The sequence below is a fragment of the Phasianus colchicus genome, chromosome 1 (assembly GCF_987193195.1).
Source record: "Phasianus colchicus chromosome 1, bPhaCol1.hap1.1, whole genome shotgun sequence".
Taxonomy (NCBI): Eukaryota; Metazoa; Chordata; class Aves; order Galliformes; family Phasianidae; genus Phasianus; species Phasianus colchicus.
In genome coordinates this window covers 68,728,523-68,741,375 of record NC_143436.1, presented here as the reverse complement: position 1 = coordinate 68,741,375, position 12,853 = coordinate 68,728,523, and the positions used below count along the sequence as shown (strand labels likewise).

At 39.3% G+C, this 12,853-nt stretch overlaps 1 protein-coding gene across 6 annotated transcripts in view; it reads left to right on the top strand.

Annotated features, from left to right (window-relative positions):
* Positions 1-12,853, top strand: part of ITPR2 (inositol 1,4,5-trisphosphate receptor type 2) — a 263,254-nt gene that overhangs the window by 194,953 nt on the left and 55,448 nt on the right. For all 6 annotated transcript variants that reach the window (XM_090146695.1, XM_031597173.2, XM_090146688.1 and 3 more), the window contains one exon: positions 791-910. In XM_090146695.1, coding sequence (XP_090002821.1) covers positions 791-910 — 120 coding nt within the window. The remainder of the gene's footprint in view (positions 1-790; positions 911-12,853) is intronic.

Genomic DNA, 12,853 nt, shown 5'->3' with positions numbered 1-12,853 from the left:
GAACAAACAAGCAAGTTACCAACAGTTGTTGCTGGGTTACAGAACACGCACAGTACTTGTTCAGATCTCCAGGAATTTTGAATCAATTGGAAGTTTGGAGAAATTGTTTCCAGTCAAAGAGTGACTGGAAGACCTGTTTTGTGGGGAAATATGTGGGCATCAGCCCCTGCACTTAAATGGAGCCCAGTGATCTGCTGGCTTCTGGGACTCAATGCTGCAGTGGCATGTTAGCACACTGAGGTCATCCCTAATGTACAACTGCAAGATCAGGCCCTGCATGGGCAGCTGAGGACTTTTGTCTTTTTGTCCTGCAAGAGGCTTTTGTGTATTTTGAAATTACACCAGCATCTGCCCAGTATTTGCCTTCCTTTTCTTTTAGGTTTAAGTATTTCTTTTCTGTTACACTATATGGAGAGCTCTGCAGTGCAGCCTACTGTAGCCAGACAAGGATTGTGTCTGCACTGGAAGTGCTGAAAGACACTGCTTGTGATATCTGTTGATCTGTCTTTAAAAGCATTTGTGAAAATATTTGCTCACAAAGACTCAGCATTCCTGTTCCTTTCTCGTGGTTTAAGAAGTGTTGCTGACAAGAAGTGTAGCACTTTGGAGCTTCATAAATACTTCACGTTCTTCTTTATTCAAAAAGTGTACCTCAGACTGCTTGCTTTTCTTTCAGAATTTCAGGGCATCCATCCAAGTTTGGGCTGAACAAAGTGAATATGTTCAAACATCGTGTGTTTTTTTGGCTGAGAATGTCAGTTATTTCATCTCGATTTGGTTTGTGTTGCAGGTGGATGTGATGAAGAATGCATACAACCAAGGCCTAGAATGTGACCATGAGGAGGAAAATGGAGATGATGGCATCTCCCCAAAAGATGTTGGCCATAATATTTATATTTTGGCACATCAGGTATTCCGTATTTGTTGTACAATTGCTTCCAGAAAAGCATTGCATGCTTAAACTCCACTCAAAACCTGTCTGATCCAATATCCCTTCTAATGATTCCTGTCTTACATTTTTTGTACAACACAAGTTTAATTGGAGTGCTGCTGATAGGAGGACAAGTCAGTAGCATCAGTGTAAGAGGTGGCACTCTGAGTAATTTGATAGGCACTATTTGTGTGAAATAACAATGTTGAGCAAAGCAATTAATGTACACTTAGTTTTGTCTTTCTTTAACATTAACATCTCATTTATATAAATCAAGTTATTATTTCTACGTTTTAATTAGTAGCTTCAGTTGGGATATCAAGTAAACTTGGGTTGAAAATATTCAGATTAGTTTAGATATATTCTTTACTCAGCTAATAAGAATAATTGAGCCTTTTTACTCTTTTCTCCTTTACTGTCAAATTTACTTTATTTTTCAATTGTGTTAAGAATATTGAAAAAAATGAAGACCACATGAATTTTATTGTATCACAAATGATAGCAATTTTTGTTTCAGAAAGAGCCATGGTTTTAAAAATGATTTTACTAAGAGACAGATTCTTATCTATCTCTTAAGGGAGATAAGGGACTGTTCTTTATTCACTATACTTGTTAATTGTGAGGATTTAAATGCTCAGTGAAAGAAGAAAAATCTTTAGTTACACTGGTATTATGCAGTGGTTTTTTTTAAGCAAGGAATGGAAAAACAAGTACTGAATTGTGCTCATATGCTTGCAGCATATTTAAGTAGTAAGTCTTGTTATTATGTTGTTATGGATGACCACATTGTACTCTTGTGCTGTATGTAGGACTGTGCATAAGGTGCTTGTCAAAGACAATTGGACAATTTTTGAAAAGAAATTTAGCTTCTTACCTTGTAAGACTATTTACTCCTAGAATCAAATTTTATAATGAAAATTTACAAATATGACAAATCAAAATGTTGGTATTTTATGTCAGCTCACGTTAATTGACCTGACAGTGTTCGTGACAATAAGAAATAACCTTTTTGGAGTAGAATATACATCTAAAACTATGTATGTAGTAACTGCTGGGATCATTTTAGCAGAGGGGTCACTCTCTCTAAGGGTACATGAGTTAGCTGGGGTATAGAATAAATTCTGCCCCTGTTCATGTGCTGGGGAGGCCCACAAAGCCCCTCCATAGCTGTTCCAAATGCCTCATCTGTTGTGGGTATTTTGGCCACATAAGGCTCATGGCAGCAATTTACTGTTCTCCATCAAACTCTGTAGAATGAAATGGCATGATTTGCTCTGTACACCATAAAAACAACCATCTTTTCACAAAAATGTCTGTTTTTTTCTTCTCACATTTCTGTAACTGTGCATGTATCTGTTTACAATAGCTTTGCAGCCATGTCAAGCCCACCATCAAAACAGAGCAATGAAAGGGCAGGCAATCTGGGGCCTTTCCCTCTCCTCTACTAATGAAAAGCTGTGATTCTTGGCACAGGACTGCTGGTCCTTGATCCCAAACTCTTTCTCTTTGTGCCCTTTCACTCACTCGGGGATGGGCAGGATATGAACTGGTCCCTCCTCAGTAAACCATTGTTGCAGGGTTCCTTTTCTGGCTCTGCTCTAAATACCCACTTCTACTTCGCCATGTCTTAGGTGCTTATTGGCAGCTGGGCCTTCCACTTGGCTTAACCAACCTAATTTACATAGTATTTCTTTGCTGTACTCCTTACAGTTTCACAATGCACTTGATGTTGTTTTTTTCCTACAACCAACATGTCTCGTCCATCACTCTCCTGACACTTGCATGTGACTACTTGCTCTAGTTACAGCCTTTCAGTGCCTCTGTAATAGCAGAATCAAGACCAAAACTTCCTCTTTTTGCTGTTAGAGCCTTCAAACAGAGACAGTTTATTTTAGGGAGCCCAGACTTTCAGTTTTTGTTGTTGCACTTTTCAGGACTCTGATGGGTTCTGCATTTTGCCACCCCTACATCCTTCCTTGCCCTTCCTGTGGCTGATTTTACCAGAAGCAGAAGGCATTCTTGTAAATGTTTCACCCACAGTGCATAGAAACTTTTAAATATGTTGCAAGCAAAGCTGAGATTTCTGTTATTAAATCACCCAACCCTTACCTCAAATGCACATACAGGCACGCGTATGTGTGTGCATGCACACACACAAAAACACACATGCAGAGAGCCTGGGACATGGTGGTAAGATATTGGCTGCTAAATCTGCCGTGTCATGACAGTTACCACTTGACTTCCTCATATTTCTCTGTCTTCATTTCTTCCCTTTACATTTTCATCCTCGTCCAGCCTGCCATGTGCAATACGTGTGCTGCGTCCCCTGCACTGACCTCAGGGCAGTCTGGACACTGCTACTGTCTACTTTTTCTGTTCAGCATATTATGAGCAGAGGGGAGAATGGAACACCACAGAAAGAAAACAGAACTGAATTATCCATGAGGAACTACCCTGATTTGCACTCATACTCTGCAGCCTGGCTTTGGGGTAGAGACTTATTCCAGATGTAGCTTTTCTGCAGCCAGTTGTGTAGGAGACACAAACTGGTGCTTGAGGTTACATCCTTTAAAAATAAGCCTATTATTCCTGGATGAAGACAGGTCACAATTATCTTGAAAATCCATGGAGAAGATTCTTTTTTCTGTGTCTTGTTCAAATGTCATGATCAGAGCAAAGCCTTGAACTTGACAGTGCTAATTTCTTACAGTAGTGTCTCGGGTGAATACCAGTGGTGTGCTACAGATAGTTCCATCAGTTCTTTTCAAGCTTCAGTCAAAAAGGATTGGTGTGGTGTTTTTATTACTGTCCTTTTTAAAAGATCCTGTTAAAGCAGGTTATACTTTGTTTTGCAAAGATAGTAAGGCCATCCTCAAAGAGACTTCATCTTTATGTGATGTCTCTGTAGAGTTTACAAAAGATTTTTGACATGGTAGCACACAGTGGTTCAATACTTACACTAATGCCTCTGCAACTGAGAGGTGAATAGGAGAATTAAGTTTCTATATGGGTACAAAAAAAAAAAAGAAATCATAAAAGGACAAAAAATTTTCTCACTTTTCTGGTGACTGCCTGAGCTTCCTAGCTTTTAGTTATAAAAAAGTATTTCAGTAGTTTGTAAACTAAAAATGCTCTATTAGAGTCAACAGTATTTCTGTGAAGTTTGTGACCCCTTTACGTTTACTATAAAAAAAGAAAAGGCACTGGTTATAACCACAGGTTTCTATAGTTTGCATGCATGTATTTATATACTTCTGTTAACTGCAAATACTTTGGAGTGCTTCTCTTGTGTTTTTCAGCTAGTTGCAAACTCTCTAAATCAAGCACAAAGCCCTAGCAAATACACTGTGCCTTTCAGGATGGGTTTATTTATGAGGCTCAGAGGACATTGTATAAATCTACATAGCTTCTAGTCAGCTTGCAAAGAATGCACTGTCATCTGCTGTAGAACTGTGTAGACGTATCCTTGATCGAAAAGGATGTGAGTGGGTAGGAGGTAGGGAAGTAAACTGTAGTACTTCAACAAAATTTTCAATGCCTGGTGACTCCTTCCATCTCGTTCTCAAAGCTTTTTCAGAAGTATGGAGGTAGTGACCTAGTATGGCATCCCTTTTATGATGCATGTTCTGAGGCTTTCAGACAAGCAAAATGTTACTTAATTTTAAGCACATACTTTAGTGTCTTGCTGGAGAAGGAACATAGGTCTTGAAATTCCACCTATGTCCCTTTGTAACCTCCAGGTTAGAAGGATCTATGAGATTAAGTTAAAGTTTTATTTAAATCCCAAGGGAGTACCAAAACTACTTAGATAAATATGATAATTTCCTAATGACACTGAAACTTAGTGAAAAACCATTTCCTCCTACCTGTAAGGTTAGAAGAAGTTAACACAGCTTGATATCAACAAGGGTATACAGAATAAATGAACATGAACTCGATTGAGCCTATATTCTGGTAGACTGATGTAGTTAGAAGTTCCCTTTCGTCAGTAAATTCTTAAAATAAATGTAGAAGAAGCAAGATTTGGCTGTGAATTGTAAGGCTCTTGCTGCATGTACTGCTAAGCATACTGTAGCAACTGGAGGTAGTAAGTCATACACCTTTCCTTCAGGGGCTAATTTTAAATGAACTGAGCAAAATAAGTCATTCAGCCAAATAGATTTGTCTGTATAAAGAATGTTAATAGGATAATCAATACTTCTTTATCAAATATTGCAAACTTTATCAAAATAATTCTCACTGTCGTGTTTACTTCATTTAGTATACTGCATATTGGTGTAGGCACGTGAGGATTCTTTACTAACTAGGCATTTTTTAATAGGTGATATTGTTGGTAACAATGGTGACATCAATTTACAGCTCAGGAGTAGGGGTGCACTACAGGCTATTTTTTTACAAGTTGATATTTTTGACACTTGAAATCATTTGATAATGAGGCTTGGATGCAGTACATTCACACAGGAGAAACTTAAGGCAATTTTTAAAAAACGTTGCCATCCAAATATGTTAAATTCTAAAAAGCACAAAGCCTTTGTTTCTGTGGCTTTCCGTTTATCACACCATCTTTATCTTCCACTTTATTTTCTGCGTCAGTGTTGTGCCTGAATCCACATAGTTCTTGGGCTCTCTACAACAAAAGAGAGAAATTACAATAATAATAATAATTCTGGAAGAATTAGCTTTGCCTTTCATGGATTTTGAAGCAGTTAAAAGCTTTAGTTAATTTTGTTTCCCCTTCTCATAGTGTAGGTATGTCTTACCAGTCTTACAGATAAAGACACCAAGACAGAAGCAGGTGTAGACAGCAAGTCATTAGCCATCATGGGAAGAGAAGACAGCTTGCTTGATCCCTAGTGCCTTGCTTTAACTGCTACATTGGGTTTCCTCTTATGCTCACTTGATCCCAGCTATGTTACTAATGAAGAAAATTGGCATTTAATAGCTAGTATAGTTGACAGTTGAGAAGTGCATAATCACTGAGCACATTAATACTCCACGAGTCTTTTAAAGAGATCACTGTAAAATAAATTTTTCAAATAAACTTTTCCGTGCTGCTAATATTATGGATTGTTAAGGCAAGAAGAGTTTTCATAGTATACATATGTAAGTGTGAGAGGGGCTGAGGGATACTGGATGGCTTCTGTTTTTTTTGTGGGTAGTTATTTTTGGTGCTGTAGCATGGAGCAGCTGCTGGCTTTCCTTCACTGGGCTGTATTTTAACATTTAGACAGATGATCTTAGACCCTTGTTCCTCCTTTTCTCTTTTGTGTCCGTGTATGTGCCCACATAAAACAGAATATATTTATTAAAATATATACTATAAGATAAATGTAAATTCTCATACACATCCATTTGTCTGGAGTGGCATACAATTCAAGTCAGAACAAAAGATTCCTTTGCAAGAACTTGGTGATGTGAGCAGATGGTTTAATATCTGGGGAACATGAGAAGTATCAGTGTGAATACATTCCTCCAGATATGAGATAGGATCACTGCCTGTAGCTTGTCCAAAGCTTTCTGAACTGACAGTGTTGTCCCAATCTGAAAAACAGTATTCTGCATGAATCTGGCTAGAGTGAGGGATATATTTTAGGTGACATTTGACTACTCAAAAAGAAGGAATGATGAAGAAAGCAGAAACAAATTACTTAATAGTGTGCATTTACTAGCACCTTCTATAAGCTAAAAGACAGCGAAGAAACAGCTGGAAGGCTGTTCAGGATAGAGAATGGCTGGAAGCAGTTACAACCCCAGCAGTCCATAGTGGGCATTAGATGACTAAAACAATTACATCATTGTTATACCTTGGAAAATATATGATCAGAAGCCAAGTACAAAAGTCTTGCATAAACAGTCTTTCCCCTTTCGCCTGTGTGTCTGCATGTTCATTTGCAACCTGTAACGTTTTTCTAAAAGAGATCTCCCCTTTCTCATTGGAACTCTGAGTTCCCAGAGCACTTTGCTCTGAAAGGTAATTGGAAAGTAGCTTTCAACTCCAGCAAGGGTCTTCCAGAAGACCTGAGATTGTATGACTGCATTGTTTTGTGAATTTTTAGACCTGCTGACCAACAATGCTTCTTTCTGCCAATCCTGTGGTAGACACCTTGCTCAAAAATGGGACTTTGGCCCATTAACCCCATAAGGCTCTATCTTCAAAAAGCGTCAGGCTCTGCTGACAAAAAATTTAAGTTGATTTTGTTCCATGAACATCATGGCTTAATTCATTTGGATTTTTATAAACTTCTCATTGGTGAACTCTAAAACAACTTCAGTAAGTGAGATAAGGATTTTGGAAAAAAGACTGAAATGCAAAGAGATCTGAGCTTGTCTGGTGTAAATGGACGTACTGTACCAGTATTGCTGGTTATTTTGAGTGAAAATATTGATCCAATCACATTTTGTATCACAATGACCATTTTCAAATTTTGTAGCTGATATGAATGATCTTCAGCAGTTTTCAAACGTTCTTGGAGATAGTCTTCCCAAGCACCTGATGGTACCTGATGAAAAATACTAAATGTACTTAACTAAGCAGGGCTACCTTTTGATGACAGTGAGTGATTAAACCTATCCTTCATGATAAATCTATCTTTCAGAATAAACAGCTCTGAGTTTGTGCAATAAGGATGCTCACTTTTACAGGGCAGGTGAAATTTTTGGAGCTCAAGGATGCTTTTTTTTTTTTTTTTAAGCCTTTGCTGAGATTTTCAGCTTTTTTGTTTTCTTTTTGTTGTAGTTTTGTGTCTTTCTTTTAACAACGAAACTCTTACTGATAGCAGTGCCAAAACAAAGGGCTAATGGGGACCAGTCCCAGGAACCGTGACTGTCAGGGGACTCGTATCCTTGGCTGCCAGACCTGAAACTTCTCATAGAACTTCTATGCTCCACATGTTGTTTTGTAGTTATCATCCTGATGAGACAGGCTATGGCATCAAAATGACACTGGCTAATTAAATGTCAGCAGAATCAGAATCTGTTGCAAGGCTTTTACACTTAGATTGCCAAGATTGAAACAGAAACCAATGACGCACATCACCCTCCTTGCGGCTCATTAGGATGGTATATAACTCTACCTTTAGCCAGCTGCAATATAGAGAGACAATATGGAGGCTGCTGCAGGGGCTTGACACTAATGAGCAACTGAAACATTAAACAAATGTCTGTGGCTGTTGTTAGGTCTCAGGTTAAAACCTTGGCAACTTGTCCTTCGTTGTTAGGTCTCAGGCTAAAGCCTTGGCAACTTGTCCTTCGATATTTTCTTTTTCTCCTCTTCTCCTTGGAAGCATTTTCCTCAGAACACTGTCATGACTTTCACAGAGATCTACATGGGGACCTCTGTTTCCCACTGGAGTTCTGTTGACTTGGGTTGCAAAGAGCTGCTGGGATTCGGGCTAGAGCCTTTTTACTGCAAGCTGGTCATTAGCTTAATTTCTACATCTCTAGAGTAAAATCAAGTGAATATTATATGTACATGTGCATTTTATTATGTTTAGTATTAATGAGGGATGGCTGTGGTGGCTGTACGTTTCACTAATGCACAGGTGGTCTTAATATTTCTGTTTTGTGGGTTTCTTCTTTTATCTTTAACTTCTGTAATCCTGTGTTCTCGTGCTTTGTGGTTTACAAGATTTTTTTGTCATTGGGAAATATGTTGTATTGGTGTTGAGGCCCAAACGTTAGACCAGAAGAAATATCTTTTCTTTGTCAAATGTCTGCATTGTGAAATCTTCACATTAGTCTGTGGTTTAACCCTGAAAATTGGCTGTGGGAGAATGACATAGTCTTATTTAAGATATTTTCTGCTCTCAGACTCCATTTACAATCCTGCATTAGTAATAAACATACTATCTCTTTATTACTCTCTGAAACAGCATGGACTGGGGAGAATGACTTTAATTCTCCTTTGGTTCTTTATCACCAGCAGGACAGTTACTTAGCTTCCAATTTTAAGGAGTCTTCATTTAGCTTCATCCTCAACTGGTCTGTGTGGCAATACCTCCACTGAAGGTAGGCAAAGGACGCTCTTCTACACTGGTAGAAAACTAACCTGTTGTTCTCAAACTTTACACTTAGCATTCGAGCTCCCTGCTTTGCATCTTGTATACAAAGTCTTCATTAGAATGATGATATATGGGCCAAAAAAAAAAGCAGAGCTTTACTTAGAGCTTCTCAGTTGAGTTTACACACAGGAGAATTATGCTGAAATAAAAATCATTTAATTTGTAAAGAGTAAACTCAATCCAGAAGCCACCGAGAGACGATAAATGTGGAGCCACACAGTGCTATCTTTACAAAATCACTCTTCAAAGAATACTGCACTTTCAGTTGCCCCCAACTGCAGTGCTTACGTGTTGTCTGCTCAGAAATGTATGTAATACAGCTACTTTCTTTGTTCAGATGCAGCAAACACCCTTTATTAAGAAAGCTGTCTTACACAGAGTGTTGAATTGTAGTAATCTACTGTAGGTGAAGGCTTACTCTGGGCACAGAACTGGGACTTTTCCATTAAAGGTGACCTTCAAATGAACCAAAGTGCTCTTTTTCTAATATAAAAAGCACAGCTAAAGCATTTTACTCAGAGCTAGGAGGAACTTGCTTTGTTTGTTTGTTTTGAAGGGAAGTGAGGGTAGCCTTGGAAATATCATGAAAGTGAAGTCTGTTCTTACTTAATATTATCAGAGTAGTTTTAATAGACCTCAGATATCTGCATGGTGAAATCCTACACCTTAATTAAAAACAGAGGGAGATGTCTTCTCTGAGAAAGACATACTTTTTTTACTCCTCTAAATTGTTCGATAGTCACTGACGTAATTATAGGTTAACAAAAATAAAGGGCATTAATCAGAATATCAAGATATGTCTGTTCCTCACAGTTGCTCTGTCTTAATTCTCATCTCCTCTGACGTCATAATTTAATTAGATATCTCAGTCATCATAGAGTTTTCCAGAATAGAGAAGATCTGAATTTGCTACCTTGGTTGCCTTCCTTTTTGTTTCACTTATTTTTCACAGTACAGAAGAGTAAAAACGAGGTCCACTTTGCACTTTTTCTGGGGCAATTGTAGGAGTTACTGATTAAAAGTGTCCAGAAACAAAACAGTTTCTCTGCTGTGTTATGTATATGAGTTTCAACATTTGTTTTATGAATGGTTTGTGGTAGCCTTAAATGAACCTGAACTTTCCAGACTTTTCTTTCTGTGAGTTTGCCTGCAGAGCACCATTTAGCTTCTAGTTGGTTGGGTAGAGCAATGCTTGTGAGCGTTTCACGAGGACTGAGATGAATTTTTTCCCTCTTTTTGATCTCCCACCTTGATCTGTTGTTTCATAAGTACCAGGTGAAACTGTTCTCCTGAGAATAGCAGCCATAATACAGAGCTGGAAAGAGCATTTTGCTATTTTAATTTCTCTTCTCTTTATTCCTATGCCCTAAATTATTTTTAAAGGCATTTTTCCCTGCTAATTGAGGGGTTGGGCAGATGTTCAACAGTGTGATTGGAAAAACTGGAAAATCTCAGCACTGTAATTATATGAAGGGAGACGTCTCTGATTCGTGATCCATCTCCATACTTGGCAGCTGTCCTGCTTCATACCCCACAAGGTATGAAGACCCCTGTAAAGATTAGGAAATGCATGTCTTTTGTGAATTAGAGAGCTTGTAGCTTCAGCTGCTTACATGGTACTTTAGTCTGATATGGTTTTGACTCTGAATGACAAGGTTATAGTTTTCTGTGTGTTACGGAAATACCTGTCCAGGAGAGGGATACTAACCAGGTTGTCTATGAACAGACTTACTACTTCACTATAGATATAACAAGTATGAGAGCCACATAATGACCATATCTCAAGTGTTTTAATTGTGGAGGCTGACTGAGGACTCACACTGCTTTACTTGAGCTGCCTTGCTGATTGGCAGCTGACTTATCTGAGCTTGTAGAACTGCTTGTACAGTGCCACTCTTCCAAGATGTAAGAACTCGAAACAGAGCTGATGGGTATGCCACAGACTGGGCCGATGAGCTGCATCCAGATCAGGGAGTTGCGATGTACAGAATACACAATAGAACTGTTCTGCAAGTGCATGAAATGAAGCTTAAGGTGGGAAAACATGAGAAGGGTCCTGGAGATGGTGCAAGTCTCACGCTTCAAGTCAAAGGCTGATTAGTTTGGTTACAGAATCACAGAATCACAGAATGGCCAGGATTGGAAGGGACCTCAAGGATCATGAATCTCCAACCCCCCTGCCACACGCAGGGCCACCAACCTCCCCATTTAATGCAAGACCAGGCTGCCCAGGGCCCCATCCAATCTGGCCTTGAACACCTCCAGGGACAGGGCATCCATGACCTCTCTGGGCAGCCTGTTCCAGCACCTCACCACTCTCTCTATAAAGAATTTCCCCCTGACATCCAACCTAAATCTCCCCTCCCTCAACTTAAAACTATTTCCTCTCGTCCCGCAGTTATCTACCCCTTCAAAGAGTTGATTCCCCTCCCCTCCATAGGCTCCCTTTAGGTATTGAAATGCTGCAGTGAGGTCACCCCGCAGCCTTCTTTTCTCCAGGCTGAACAAGCCCAGCTCCCTCAGCCTGTCTTTGTAGGGGAGGTGCTCCAGTCCCCTGATCATCTTCGTGGCCCTTCTCTGGACCCTCTCCAACAGCTCCCTGTCTTTCTTGTACTGGGGGCTCCAGACCTGGATGCAGTACTCCAGATGGGGCCTCACAAGAGCAGAGTAGAGAGGGACAATCACCTCCCTGTCCCTGCTGGACACCCCTCTTCTGATGGAGCCCAGGATACCATTTGCCTTCCAAGCTGCAAGTGCACATTGCTGGCTCATGTAAGAGTTAGACTGGAGAAAAGTTTGAACCCATTCTGAAAGTATTAAACCATGAGTTACTTTCTCCTCTGCACTTGGTGCCAGAGGAAAGAAAGTTGTCTGGCAGTCAAATTCTGTTCTTATGGCTGAAATAAGGAAATATTATCATTTCTAGGTCTTAAAGACATCTGTCATAAGCAGTTTCTCCTTTTTCTTGCGTGGATAGCTAGCCTTCCTTTCTTTAGAAGCCATGTGTTAAGATAGCAGTAGATGAATATTTTGCAAAAAATCACTGTTCTGAGTAAGAAGAGAAGCTGGAAATTGGGTGCTTGAGAGCAAGCAAAAAGGATTTTTGAGAGTTCCTCAAAGGCCATATCATTCACAGCTTTCTTATCTCAAGTTTATGTTTTTATTTTGTATGTGTGTAAAGTGTTGGTGGCTTTCAGAGGTGAGCAGTTCTCTTGCTATATGGATTTGGGATCCATATACTTGCTGCTTTGTTGTTGTTCTAGATCTTTGTCAGACTGAGTTTGTACCATGTTGATGAGCGTATTAATAAGGTCTTATTTTGTGTGCAGTGTTGTCAGCCTTTCATACAGTTTGCATGTGGCTGAAATCTTGCTTTTTATTATAAGGTAAAGCTCTCTTCTTCTTCCTTTTCCATTCAACTGTCTTATTATCTTCCCACAATCATGTCTGACACTTCCATTATCTCCATATGTCCTTCCTTCCCATACTCCTCAGAATTTTGCTTACGGTATTTGCAGGAGGCTATTTACAGGTACAGTTCTTTCATCCTGTTGGAACACTGAATCATGACTTATGTCCACATCTTATGGTCAGTAGGGTCCGTGTGCACCAAAAAACAGATGTAACCCACGTATGCATTGAGCCAATTTGGCTAATTTTGACACTGTTGTCCATGACAGTCTATGTGTATCTTTAAGAGATGTTGCATGCTCTCTCCTCCCCCAGGTTAATTTTGTTTTGTTTCAACACATTTTGTCAGCAGATCTGAACTTTCCCCGCATGCATAGTACTGAACTTTCCCCACATGCATAGTACTTTCTTTCTCTCCCTCTCTTTTTTTTTTTTTTATTTTTTTGCAAGT